At 38.8% G+C, this 13,255-nt stretch overlaps 1 protein-coding gene across 1 annotated transcript in view; it reads left to right on the top strand.

Annotated features, from left to right (window-relative positions):
* DCDC1 (doublecortin domain containing 1) overlaps positions 1-13,255 on the top strand; it is a 382,673-nt gene that overhangs the window by 35,698 nt on the left and 333,720 nt on the right. The window contains exon 7 of the mRNA XM_065403326.1: positions 9,916-10,009. Within this exon, the coding sequence (XP_065259398.1) occupies positions 9,916-10,009 (94 nt within the window). The remainder of the gene's footprint in view (positions 1-9,915; positions 10,010-13,255) is intronic.

Below are 13,255 nucleotides of genomic sequence, written 5' to 3'. Positions count from 1 at the left end.
ACAAATATTGGGTTGACCCCATCAGATATCTGCTGCATCTTTGCCCAGGGACGTAAAACATTTCCTCCATCTTGCTCCTCAACCATGACACCAGTAGTGACCATCTCTTTTCTAATCTGATAGATGCTTATCAATAAGGAATGAGGGGGAAATGTCACCACTATTGGCTGTATCTCAACTGTCCATAAGCCAGATTCATCAGATTGTGCAAAATCCTCCCATTTTCATTTATCCATTATGTGGACCTCCTGTGGAGGCACTGCTACCTTATAACAGCAAATCTACTGATTGGCCATGCCAAGTAGGCATTTTAAACTCATTCAGGGATTTACTGTTTTTTTTCCTCTTATCTTCCTTCTGAACAGGACCAATGAGATAAACAGCCTATCCAGGTACATTTCAAAATTAAAACAAACCAGAAATAAGGATATTTGGAAAATTGGCAAAAGGAAAGAAAAAATATTAAACACATAACAAGCTGCAAAATGCAGAAAACATCTAAGTTATCAATAAGTATTTTTTCAAATATTTATATAATATCTATTAATTCATCTCTTAGGTTTTTATATAATGACTTCTAATTGCAATAGAAAAATAATAATTCAGCACCTTCAGCAATAACAGAGAATATAGGAATATTCTATAATCAAGAATAAGGAAATGTCACCATTATTAAATAGTGACTTTACCTCTGTCTTCAAGTGCTGAATGCTACAAAAGGCCAGGGTGTACTTGGGAGATATCCTCTCTTCTCAATTCCTCATAATTGTTCAAATTGTGTGATTTGGTCATTTTGTGAAGAGGTCATTTAAGAATCTAAAAAGAGGATATTCTGAAGTTCAGCATAAAAAGTTGAGGACAGGAATGTGCTTAGTGCCTTGTCAAGTGGCTAGAGATCATTCTGACTTCACAATTCTTTTGGAAAGTACTCTATTATTATAATTTATTTATTATGGTGTATTGTAGTAACACCTACATATTCTAATCAGTATCCTATTGTGCTAAACACGGTACGGACATATGATAAAATAGTCATGCCCTGTCTTAAAGAACTTGCAATCTAAAGTTCATAATTATGCTATAAAAGTAGCTGGTGCTGGAATTTACAACCAGTTTTACCAATTATAGTCAGCTGTTACAATATGACTTTCAGCATTCACTGTTGCCTATTTGAGATTCATCTAGGTAGCAAAATCCCCTGGAAAGTAAATCAGCACTCTTTAAGAGGTTAGAGTTTGGACCTAAAAATTCATAATAACTGAAGGATTGTCTTCTTGGTAAAATGCATCTGTTTTGTTGTTTGTCCAGCCAAATTTTAAAAACAAACGATGTGTGGGTAGGACCTAGATCAAAAAGAACTTTGACCACTGGACTAGACCTAAAAAAGAGAATACAGGTTAACAACTCAGTTCAGAGCTATGCTGATACCATTCTATGATGCTGAAGCATAAGAGCCATGTTTATTTCAAGCTCCATTGAAAACACAGGAATAAAATGGTTATTAAGGGTGGGGGAGGGGGAAAGTGAGTAGCAAAAGGATTAAATCTGTCAGAGAAGCTTTTATATTTACTTTGGTTAATCTTTGATTAAAAAGTGTTATATTTATCTTCCCTCTTCACTTAAAAAGCCTTTAGAGACTGTGTTATGATATATTATATCTCTGATTTGCTGATGCTTGAGGTAAATAGCAAATTTTCAACTTGATTTATTTTTCACAAGGATAAATTGATCCCATGTGATTGTCGTTGGAAGACTATCCTTGCAAGACATCATTCACATAATTCTCATTTATAATATGCAAGACAAAACTGACAAATAGCAAAAAGGGAACTTTAATCTAGGTAGCTGAAAATACGTTACAGTCATAACTCTAATTACTGCATCCCCCCCCATCGTTCTAAATTCAAACTGTCTTCACGTCTATTGGATCTGAACACTTTGGTTCAGGCATCTGCCTTGTGGAATGTAAACAGTCAAAGCTGTTTTCAAAGAGTCAAAGAGGCAGGAACTTCAGAGCCTTGGACTCCTCTAGAAGCAACAGCAGCAAAATGATTCAAAGTGCTCAGCTATGTAGAAGTACTGATATGGGCCCCTGGTGAGAAAGAGTGCAATTCTAGAGGTCACTTCAAGAGATGCTTTCATGCAGAATACTTCAGTTCCAAGTGTGCTGTTGGATGCAAGAAGCACTACATTGGTCCCATGTGGGCCATGTGCCTCTGATATTATCTCCTTTTTTTAGCTTCTGCTGTGGTGTGGCCAGCTGTGAGTGCTACTCCATTCAGAAACTGGAGGCCCTGAATCTGTATGCAGTCCAACTCAGATTAGCATTTATAGGACAGTGGTTCTCAAACTTTTGTATTGGTGACCCCTTTCACACAGCAAACCTCTGTGACTCCCCGCCCCATAAATTAAAAATACTTTTTTCATATTTAGCACTATTATAAATGCTGACAGCTCACGACCCCCCATGTAATTACCTCGTGACCCCCAGTTTGAGAACCCCTGTTATAGGACATATGCTGGACAAGTTTGCAACTGTTTTCTTACCAAAGGGCAGCTTTCTGGAAATTCAGAGCTCAGTAGCTTCTATGGGGTCCTAACTAAAGAATATATAAGATGTTTCTGTGACTTCAATGACTTATACAAACACATAATTCTGTTTACCAAATTTAGGATGAAATCCCTGGAAGGCATTTTTTAAATATAGACTAGATACTCAACTACTAAATCCCCTCTGCATCTCTCCAAACTTAAACCTGCCTTAGGCAGCAGCTAAGGAGTTTGGAGTACAATGTACTTTGGCAATCCTGGCTGGTGGTGCAGCCCCTTCTGAACTGTTATCTTCCAGTCCATGTTACAGCAATCCTGAAGCTACTCTAACTTGTGCTGGGGAATGAAGGAAGGAAAGAAAAAGCAAGGAAATACAAAGCTTTGTGGATAATGTGTTTTCGTTATTTCTTCCATTTCATTGTATTTGGCAGAGAAACATATGTTTCTAAGGGTATTTTACATTCTGAGCTCAAAGGTATAATTTCCAGTTTGAGGAGACACACCCATGCTAGCTCTAATCATTAGTATGGTAAAAACAGACCTGTCACTCACGCTGCCATGGCTACACTATTTTTAACACGTGAACTCGATCAGTGCTACCATGGGTATGTCTCCTAGAGCTGGAAATTATACCTTCAAGCTCGAAGTGTAGACATAGACATACACAAGTCTGGTGCAAGATGACAGTTGCAGAATGTTTCTGCTCTTGGAGCAAGACACGTAGCTTACTGTTACAGTTAAACATGGAACTAATATAACTGGACACATTTTTTTTTTACAATTTACCACAGTGGTAGAAAAAAACACTTCATTGTTTCAAGCCCTGGTTTTCTATATGGGAGCACTTTGAAAAAGGAACATCACCTGGATGACCTGGAATGGGCATGATAGATGAATAATGTCTTCAGTATTTCCTCTTCTTGTTTCTTTTCAACAGTTCCATGAACAGCGAATTTCACCTGGTCAAAGTATTGCCATTTCTGTCATCTTTAAAGTAACTTGTATGCTATTTTCTTTCAGAGAATGACAGGTAATTTCACTGGCATCATTTCAGTGACCGTTTCAGCTTATTCACACAATTCCTAGAGTGATTCACCTTTTTAGTGTACATTAAATTTGCATTCACTGTACACTATTGCACAACTCCAGAACAACTATAGATAGTTCATATGCTTAAGTACTATGGTTACTGTACAGATAGAAAAAAAGGAACACTGGGTATTAAAACATGCATTCTTAATAAAGCATGTGTTGCATACTAATAATTTTTAAAAGAACACTACAAAAGATTGTATATTTCTAAATGAATTGTCTTACCCATATGATGCTCAACACCTTACATTATTAAATCTTAAAGATTTTTAATACTATAAATTTATTTTTTGCCATTTATACTATTTGTAAAGTTAAAAGTATCTGGTTTCTGGCAGAGTGAGGGAGAGCAATTCCATAGAATTGTCTTCTGAATGCATGATGTTGGCTCAGTTGCTTGGAGAAATACCACTGTATTTCAACAGGGCTTGGGAATTTGGGTATGATAAATGTGTTCCAGCATGATATACAAATCATGGATGGGATCTCTCTAAAAGCTATGATAAACTAGAAAACAGCAGGAAAATGCAGATGTGCAGAGTAAGTATAGTTTAGGATCTGACCTTGCATGCACAAGCAATAGTGTGTGAGCCTCCTCAGTTATAATGGTATTTAAAAGAACCAAACTTGTAGGCCTTGTTTGATTAATAGGCTTATAAATACCATTCTTACAAATCCAGGACACTTGAAATACATTGGAATAGATCCTTAGGTCAAGCCAAGATATGCTTGGTACAGGACCTAAAGGAAGGGGGCTGAATTGATGGGTCTGAAGACACTGCCACAAATGGTGTTACTTCATCTTTCTTTCCTCTAATCCTGTGAGCAGTTGTGCCCAGGACTGCCCAGGAATTCTGAACATGCCTTTTTTGCCCTCTGTGCATTGCCGGAGGAGCACAAAATCCTTGGAGGGGGCCAAGGCCATTGGTAGAACCCATCTAGCATTAAACAAAGATGAACAAGATTTATGACAGCCAAGATCTTTGATGTAGTAGCAGCTGGTATCCTGAAGACCAGGAGCTCCATGAGAACTCTTTTAGGTTATACATTGGATACATTATACATTCTTTTAGGTTACACATTTCAAAGAAAAGCAGTTTCCATCTGTCAACAGCTACTATTTTGTAGGCAGGCAATAAGATTCAGACAGTCAAGCTCTTGTTGATACTAAATGCCTTGATTAGCCTATCACACTTTCAGGCAACGTTCAGAAAAGTTTGTGAAATGAGAAAAATTTGGAGACATTTTTAATAATATTCAGTTCTCAGATCTTTAGGTCAAACAAATCTGGAGCATTCTAATAATGGTTTAGATCAGGGGTCGGCAACCTTTCAGAAGTGGTGTGCCGAGTTGTCATTTATTCACTCTAATTTAAGGTTTTGCGTGCCAGTAATACATTTTAACGTTTTTAGAAAGTCTCTTTCTATAAGTCTATAATATATAACTAAACTATTGTTGTATGTAAAGTAAATAAGGTTTTAAAAATGTTTAAGAAGCTTCATTTAAAATTAAATTAAAATGCAGAGCCCCCCGGACCAGTGGCCAGGACCCGGGCAGTGTGAGTGCCACTGAAAATCAGCTCGCGTGCCACCTTTGGCATGCATGCCATAGGTTGCCTTCTCCGGTTTAGATGCTGTGATTTTTGGAAACAATAAGGACATGTTAGGCAGATAGGCCCCACACTGGCAATGAGAGGGTTAATGAAAGCCTGTGGATCCAATTTATCCCTTCTTTCTATACCTGCAGCAGATGTCAGACATGGATAGAGAGCTAAAAGGAGAAGATCTAGCCCAGTCCAAGACCGCCTAGGAAAAACAGCAGAGTGCTGCTTCTCCTGATGTGAGAGAAGTCTGGCTGAAGCCCAGAGATAAGCTAGCTTGCTGGTTGGATGGTCCTCCTGCTCTAAGGGGTGACCCAACTGTAGGTAACTGGCTGACATATGGACTGTTGAAGAGAAGACCTGAATAAAATGATTGGGTCCTATAGAAGTTCATTGGACAATCCTGTTTTTTTTGTTTCTAATTTCATTTGGATTGTAATACTCAAGAAGGGGTAGGACTTGGCCAGAGGGCTAAAGCGCCACTACCACTCAAGAGGCAGCAAACTACCAGTGGCAAGCCAAGGCTGGGCAAGTTGTGATGTGATGGGCCACGAGAGGGCACTGTAGAGGTCACAAGAAAAAACAAAATGAAAATAAATCTAAGAATTGGTCTTCTTCACAAAGCGGAATCTGGTTTAATAAAAATCTTTCTAGCTGATTATAGACTTTCTTCTTGGAATCCATGTCGGTATCCATAAAAAGCCACATACATGATGATGAAGCTGCTGATTCCAAGAACCATTCCTGAAACACACGAAACTCTTAATTGCACATGATTTTTGTTTTTAGGACAAAGGAAGGCTTTTATCTGAAGGTTCAAGGATAAGAGGTTGCCATTGTATATCTTTCAGAACTCATCATGAGCAAGGTGTCTTGTGCAGTGAACCTCTTCTAGTCCTTTTAAACTCCACAACGAAATAAACAGTTTGTCACAAACTATTACTGAAGCTGCAGTCTGATTGTTAGGCTCCAACCTGGGTCTGGGTGTTTTGGGTTAGAGCCAGGGATCATTTCTCCTGTCTCAGCTTCACTCAGCACTCTCTCTCAGAAGAAGCAGACAAGCCTTCTTATCTTATCTTACCTTAGTGGGGTCTGATTGGCCACTGCCTCTTCCCAGCCCCTATATCCACTGGAGGATCATAGATTGCAAGGCCAGAGTGGACCACTGTGATAATCTAGTCTGATCTCCTATATAACACAGGCTATAGAACTTCCCCAGAATAATTACTTTTTGGACTGAATATATCTTTTTAAAAAATCCAATCTTGATTTTAAAAATTGCCAGTCCATCACAAGCCTGAGTAAATTATTCCAATGGTTAATTACCCTCACTGTTAAAAATATACATGTTATTTCCATTCTGAATTTGGCTAGCTTCAATTTCCAGCCACTGGATTTTGTTATACTTTTTGCCTTCTAGACTGAGGAGTCCATTATCTAATATTTGTTCCCCATGTAGGTACTTACAGAGTGTGATCAAGTCACCCCTCAACCTTCCTTTTGTTAAGCTAAATAGATAGACTTAAGAAACTCAATCATTATAAGGCATGTTTTTCACTTCTTTAATCATTCTCATGGCTCTTCTATGAACCCATTCCGCTTTATAAGCATCCTTCTTGATTTGTGGACACCAGAACTGGACACAGTATTCCAGCAGTGGTCACACTATTGCCAAATAGAGAGGTAATATAATCTCTCTCCTCCTAATCAAGTTTCCCGTGTTTATGCATGGAAGGATTACTTTAGCCCTAGTCTTGTTGGTTCTGACAGTACGAGGCTTCTCTAGATAGTGCTTGGACATCTAAATTCACTATCCGTCTTTCCTAGGCGATGCTTTTCCTTGGGTGGGTTTGTCAGTGTAGCAATGCCTCCGATGGGAGGCAGAGAAGGCCTGGTACATCCTGTCACAATATCCCATTGCTTCAGTTTGAAATTATAACAGGATGTTGAAAATGTCATAGGTATTTTACATAAGCCAGACTGCTGCAATATTTTTATCTTGTTCACTTTTCTTTTAACATTATCAATTTGTTTCCAATATATACAAAAACTACAAAGAAATGGAAGGAATCACTGAATATTAATCACATAGAAGTATACACAAACGAATAGGGGAAATGTTATAGTACAGCTTTGATTTTCCAAAACTGACTTTTTTCTGAAACAGGGTCCCTTAATCTCTATTTGTTTGCATTTAAAATATTCGTGAGTATGTGCAACCTAATTGTCCAAACTTCCCCAGAGTCTTCCAAAGCATTTGGATAATAGAGGTTGTACTGCAGTCACACACACAAAAACAACCTCTTTGTCTGTTCAGTTATGGATGGGAGATGAAATAAAACAATGGTTAACATTTCTAGAGTTTAATATATATTGAGAGCTTTGAATTATGATTTTAGAAAGTATTAGAGGCAGGCCAGCCCCCACGGCTTCCCTTCAGCAGCAAATACCACAGGAGTGTCTTCACCTCTGCTGGTGTGTCAAAACCCTTCCATCACCCAAAGGGAGCCATTTGCTTCAGTCATTTCAGTCTTCTTAAGATATTGCCACATTGTGTTTTATCTCTAGTGTGACCCAAGATCTCTGCCTACACACCCAACGCTTTTACACAGGGCCAATACCTTTTGTGTAGCTTAGTAGTTAACTAAGGAATGATAACATTTCCTTGCACTCTTTGTCTTGATAAATTGAAATTGTGAGCTCTTTGTGGAAGAATGTCTTGTAATGTGTGTATGTACTGCACCTACCACTGACAGTATGTCTACACGGGGATAAAAGCACCATGGCTGGTCCAGGTCAGCTGACTCGGGCTTGTGGGGCTCGGGCTGCAGGGCTAAAAATTGCAGTGTAGACGTTAGGCACAGGCCTGAGCCCATGCTCTGGGATCCTTAACTCTCACGGGGTCCCAGATCTCGGGCTCCAGCCTGAGCCCAAATGTCTACACAGCGATTTGTCAGCCCTGGAGCCCGAGCCTGAGTCAGCTGGCATGGGCCAACCACAGGTTTTTAATTGCAGTGTAGACATACTCAAAGAGGCCCCAGTCTCCTTTGGGGCCTCCTGGCCCTCATGTAATACAAATGATTGATGATGATATCACAAATTGTTTTTTATGAAAGACAAAATATTTAGGGCCAGATCCTCAGTCCAGGTTAAGTTTCCTTTGCACCACTGGAATGATGTAAAGGTGACTTACAGCTGCCATAAAGGAGCAACTGGTGATTCCCTTGACAAAAGGGGGAATTTCTGGTGCTGTAAAGCCTGCATAGTCAGCTTTATGCCATATGCTTTCCCTTCCATGTAGGGGGAGTTTTGAGTCGGGTTGAGGACATGAGGGCTAGGAGAGTTGTCACCCACATAAGTTAGAGCAATCGACAATAGGGGCTGCCTTCAGGATTGGGGGAGATGAAACAGCTGAGGATCAAGCCCTTAGGTTTTCCTATGAACAGTAGTATCTTAATTATATATTATCCCAGGACTGCAGGTTTGTCATCGTAAGGAAAAATGTCATGGACATGATAATTTTCCTGTTTGTCGGTGACTTTTGTGTCTGTATGAGTTTAAAAACTCATCCTGCAGCTGTGGCTTCTGTCCTGTGGGACTGAGCCTGGCATTGCAACCTGGTGCACAGATTCACAGCGCTGCTCAGGTTTGGCTCAGCCTATCATGACAGGCTGGTGGCCAGGCCAAATTTCAGCGAGTGGCATTGTAACCTGGTGTGTGGGATAGCGTGCTGCTTGGGTTTGGCCTGAGCCAAACCTGGGCAGCACTGTGACCTTGTGTGCCAGGTTGCAACTCCCAGAATAGCGGCAGAAGCTGCTGCTGTGGGAGTGAGTGCAAGGCAAGCTGGGAGCCAGGAGCCAGGCCCAGCCCCTCAGGACACGAGTCACTGCTGCAGGGTGAGAGTGGGTTGGGTTTGCTCTCCAGCTCCCTTCTCCCCTCCAAGGCCTCTCCTCCTCACTAGGCTATTACTTATGGTTGCAGTGCCGGGATGAGGAGGAATGAGGAGGAGGCAGCAGCGGAGAAGGATGCTGGCCTATGAGGAATAGTTGAATTTCATTTGTCACAGCATTTTTTTTATCATAAATCATGGAAAGGTCACCGTAAATCTTGTAACTTATGACTTCTACTAAATTTACCATGACTGCTTTGTGATTTTTGATAAAAAATGCTGTGACAAATCTCCAGCCCTAATTACGTTGTCCTTTAAAACAACTGTAATGATTGCTATAGTTGACAGTCCTATCCAATATCTTTTTAAAAGTATACCTTTTTGTTATTTTTCAGTATTTCAGCTTATTTCACATTTTGTGAACGTTATTTATCACACTAGTTTTTTTTGATGATTTCGTCTTTTTTCCTGCTTTGATAGAATTGGATTTTCCGAGAAACAATATGGAATGTTCAGTTTCTTTCTTGTTGTAAATTTGCATTCTACTGGATTTAGAGTTAGTACTAAGTAATGTGTACTTAGCCTGTCCATGTGTCTAGGTCGGTGAAAGAATCAAAGATCCAACAGCTTTATACCATGAGTTTACCACTGTGTTCGGGCTTTTATTTAATTCATATAAGTATGAGGTTTGTAAGTGATTAAGACTGGATCTGCAGTTTTTTATTGCATTAAATAGGATTTAGTCTTGAAACATCGTTAGTGAGACAGTTTTGTTTTTGTGAAGTTTTTAGATGCTTGCACAATAAGAATGAATCTTACTTCACCAGCAAAGCATCTGTACAACATTCATGGAGCAAAAATTGAAGATCTCATCAGTGGTAAGTAGAAATGTATGCAAAACACATAAGTGTTTGGAGTTTTATTTACCAATGCAAAGAATTCAGAGAGAAATAGCGGTGGCTGGAATTAACCAACATTTTTATCTATAATGTAGACAAGTGCATGGAATTGCACCACAAATTGAAAATACTCTAGAAAATAAATACATTGACACAACCATTGCCAGGATCTTCATGATCTTTAGTATTTTGTTTTCAGAATTTATTTGCTGTTGTATCCAATTTATTTTACCCTTCCGTTATTGACAGAGAATGATTCTGTCTGCTAATGCCTTTGCTCCTTTTTTGTTTTTTGTTTTTTTGGTATTGTAAATTCCTAGGCCAGGAACTGTTCTAAACTATATATTTGTAAAGTGTTACTAATACTTACAGCACTGTGTGCTGAAGTGCAGTTTTACAATCTAGCCAGAGCCATAAACTGGTTCCTGCTTTCCTCCAGCTCCTGGAAGAAGTAAGTCATATGCACCAGTCGTCTATGATACAGTACTGTCAGCATTGCCTCAAATACTTAAAAATCATGAATTAGATCCCCAAAAACTTGAGATTGGCTTAAAAATAATGAGATTTTTAAAAATAAATTTGGATTTTTTTATTTGCCTTCTAATTTCTGGGTCTTTAGGATTTATATTCTCAAGTTTTTCTCTGCAACCAGAAAGGCTGTAACTTTTTTTTTTGTAAGAAAGCTGAGAGTCTTATGTAATCACATGACTCCAGCAGCTGGACTTTAAGAAAATCTCCAAATATTGCTTGCAACAAATTTATTGCCTGCAGTAAATTGTCTGCAATTGCTCACAGTAAAATCACAAGAGCTGGTAACACTGGACAGGCTCTAATGCTCAGACTGGTGTGTAAGTGGCGGTCAATGTTACCCCAAGAGTTTCCCCTGTTTCTTTATGCCCCCTAATTCCTTTGCATGGGCACTCAGGAGGGTTCAAGACTGAGCCCTATATAAATAATATATCAATTATAAACCAAAACACAGTAAGAGAATGTGAAAGTTACAGTTTTTAAAAGTGATGCTTGAAAAGGTGATTATTTATAAGCCAGAAAGAGCTCAATTTGTCTTCATATTCCAAGCTGGGATTGCAGGACTAGCAGTTAGGAAAACCATATTTTTAATAGTAAACTAAGTACGTTTGATATGGAAGTGAGAAATAATAAATATATAACTGATGAGAATATTTACAGAGCCACTTTTATAGATTAGAACCTCAATGATTCTCACGTGTTATTAGCTGTTAATTTGACAGCATTAAAATGGAGTGATAGGAAATCGTTTCTTCTGTGTATCCTTAGGGGTTCCTGGCATCGGCCAGGCAGTCTATACCTCATGCAGTCTAACTACACAACTCCTGCTCTAATTACAAAGTTGTTTGTCCCATGAATTAATCTGAACTGCTCAGGTCCACTCTCTAAATGGTTCAGGAAAATTCAGAGTGTATAATATCGTTTTAAAAAAAGAAGCTGGAAAAACATAGGTAAAATCAAGTTAGGATTGCCTGATTTATGGCTGTTCATGCAAACTTAATTCTGCCCCCTTATACATATACATTATGATGCAGTCTTTAATGACATGATCACATACTGTTTTGTCCACAGGATCCCTGCCTCATTTAGGGGTGCACGGTATGGACACACAAATGCTTGAGTTTGCAACCTAAATAATATTATTTTAAAATAAACTTTTTGTATTTTTTTTAAAGAAAAAAGGTAAAAATTAGTTCTATTATGAGAAGCTCTAACAACCCCCCATTATGCATCATCATCATAGTTTGAGCCCTGAACCTTCAGCATTTTGGCACTGACTGCTTCTAGTTGAGATCAGGTCTAACTACATTAGCTGGCAGTAGCAAAAGGCTATTATCCCAGAATGGACATGAACTGCTGGGTCTGGGAGGTGGCTGGTGCAGGAGGAGCCTGACTTATGTCTGCCCTCAGGAGATACAGAGAAGGGGTTCCTGCCCCATTGTGGTGCTGCCAGAGGATGGCATTCGATCCTGGGGATATGTTATTTTTCCAGGACAAAGGAGCCCATCCACATTCTTTTTCTTCCAGCACTCCTCCGCTACAGCTACTCCTCAAATCCCAGGTTTCCAGAACAACTTGTAGTGCTGCTGCAACTTTTGCAGCGGCATCAACCCAACCTCAGAATATTCATGTTAAATTATTATTTTGCCATGCTGCCAAAATTTTCCTGAGGAACGCAAGCAAGAGAAGAGAAGTGGTGGTGATTTGAACAATTTATATCAGACTAGATGATGATAATAGCCCTCTCAGTCCTTAAAAATTATGAATCTCAGAAATGGAATTTCATGGGAAAAAGAAAAGCCCAAGGGCATTGCCCTTACCTGACTATCAAAGGTTTGCTGCAAACAATGCGGTGTTGAAGCTTCTCAAAGAAAAAGTTACAAGAATGTTTTATAGCGGAAAGTGTTAGGCAACCTAAATATATAAGGTTCGCTACCAGCTTCCCTTTAATAACTATTATTTGACAAATAATATGTGAACATGTAATTAAATAGTCTTTTGCAATGCATACATATAAGGAGCATAAGCTAAGATTGCATGTGCAAGCTGAACTCTGGCATTTTCTGACTTTTGAGTGAATTAACCTCTCAACCTTAATGTTCTGTTAACATACATTTTTTAAATTTTATCTAACGAGTTTCCTTTTGAACATATCATCCTGGCTTCTGACAAATATGATGACTTCATAGACAAATAATGGAAGTTATTAAAAGATTTCTAATTCTGCATCTAATTATAATACAGCATTGATTTATAGTTATATTTAAAAGTCCATTTCCAAGCCCCTTTTTGTTCTGCCTTCCAAAGAAAATTCTGGTATAACAAGTCATTTCATATGGGGAAAAGGAATGGTTAAAATATTTTAAAGTTTGGATACGTTACTTGGCCAGAGAAGATGGCTTGGTGGTCTGGTGAAAAGTGTTTTGACACTTTAGTTCCTTGGTATTTTCCTGTAAAACTGGAACCTGTCCTTGCTTCAGTGTTTTTATTGGCCCCATACCAAAGCCTATTGAGGTCAATGGGAGTATTTCTGTTGACGTCTTTGGGCTTTGATCTCTTATTCATTTCCCTGGATTATGAGATAGTGGCTGCCAAGGACAACACAAAAGCATGCCTATGCCATGGGACAGCAACATATTGAAAACGCTAGAGTTATATATGCAATATTATTATTTACATTTTATTATATTTCAAAAT

Source organism: Emys orbicularis, chromosome 4 (assembly GCF_028017835.1).
Source record: "Emys orbicularis isolate rEmyOrb1 chromosome 4, rEmyOrb1.hap1, whole genome shotgun sequence".
NCBI classification, from domain to species: Eukaryota; Metazoa; Chordata; order Testudines; family Emydidae; genus Emys; species Emys orbicularis.
The sequence above is the reverse complement of the archived record's forward strand: the minus strand, read 5'-3'. Positions and strand labels throughout refer to the sequence as shown.